Raw genomic sequence first — 1,317 nt, forward strand, 5'->3', positions numbered from 1 at the left:
ACATACACACACACACACTCACACACACACACACACAAACAAACACACACACACCAGACTGTCTCTGGATGAACCACTTTAACCCTTTCAGAGCTTGTAAATGCACATCCGTCATTCTGCTTGAACTGATTCACTCTTCAAACTGATTCACTGAACTGAATCGGACTCATCTGTATCGGCACATCTTCTACTCTCTTAATATTCTCGTAGTTGCCAATTGTGAGACAAGGAGGCATTGAAATGAACCGAGTTTGGAAAAATGAATATCGCTGCAATATTGGCGATTTCACTACATTTGGTATCAGCAAGAAAGTAATTGTTAATATACTGTGAATATTTCAATATATCTCGCGCTTCTATTGTCGTATTAAATCAATATTTCACATAACACTGTAAAAAAAACAGTGAACTAAGCCAGAAGAATATCCAAACTTGAAACTGAAGTGTCTCCCTTGATATCTGTTGTGTTTCAGGTGGCCCGGGTGAGCGAGGGCCAGCGGGACCCCAGGGGCCCAGAGGAGACATGGGTCCAATGGGGCCACAGCCGGATCTTCAGCACATAAAGACGGGCAGACGGGGACCGGTGGTAAATCTGATTTACTGACCACTGACACTGAGAAAACACTCCACAAATGATTCATATTCTCACTATTTAACTCTGGATGAGAATCATTTTTAATTTCATAATCATTACTTTTCATCTGTTTGTCCAGGGACAGCCAGGAGCGCCTGGTAAAGACGGACAGAAGGCACGTTTGTCTTGCTTTATGTAGATGAACACAACATTGCTTTATGCTGTCAATTAATGTTATTTATGAATGTAGTTCACAAACTGAATGCTGTGCTTGCTGTAAATGATATGAATCAGATGAATAGTGATATAAGAGTTTGTGAATGTTTCTCTGCAGGGTGACAGAGGTTATCCTGGACCCAGAGGATCTCCAGTAAGTTCCTCCTCACTTCACCCTCCTCACTTCACTGATTAAACGCTCTGTGTTCATCTTCAGTCAGTCTGCTCAGAGTTTGTTCTTAACATAGATATTGAACTTCTGCGCTTAATTCAGCTGAACTAAACCACTTCACTGCATTCAAACTTTCATTTGTGGTTCATTTCAGTCCCTCTCTCTCTTTATTTACTTATTATTATATATTTTTGTAAACTTTACATTTTTTAAGATAAGTATTCAAATTTTTATATATATATATAGCCTATATAAAAAAAAGTATTCAAATTTAAATAAATTTTCTTTAAAGTATTTAGATGTGAAGATCTCCCATTGAAGTATATTAATAGATAAGAGATTGTTTTAAAATAGT

The 1,317-nt window shown here is 37.7% G+C and overlaps 1 protein-coding gene across 2 annotated transcripts in view; it reads left to right on the top strand.

Annotated features, from left to right (window-relative positions):
* The window catches only part of LOC107713236 (collagen and calcium-binding EGF domain-containing protein 1-like), a 6,266-nt gene that overhangs the window by 3,870 nt on the left and 1,079 nt on the right, over positions 1-1,317 (top strand). For both annotated transcript variants that reach the window (XM_016518698.1, XM_016518690.1), the window contains exons 6-8: positions 474-586; positions 714-749; positions 909-944. In XM_016518698.1, coding sequence (XP_016374184.1) covers positions 474-586; positions 714-749; positions 909-944 — 185 coding nt within the window. The remainder of the gene's footprint in view (positions 1-473; positions 587-713; positions 750-908; positions 945-1,317) is intronic.

Source organism: Sinocyclocheilus rhinocerous, unplaced genomic scaffold, assembly GCF_001515625.1.
Source record: "Sinocyclocheilus rhinocerous isolate Xijiao unplaced genomic scaffold, SAMN03320098_v1.1 scaffold1093, whole genome shotgun sequence".
In the NCBI taxonomy this organism is placed as follows: Eukaryota; Metazoa; Chordata; class Actinopteri; order Cypriniformes; family Cyprinidae; genus Sinocyclocheilus; species Sinocyclocheilus rhinocerous.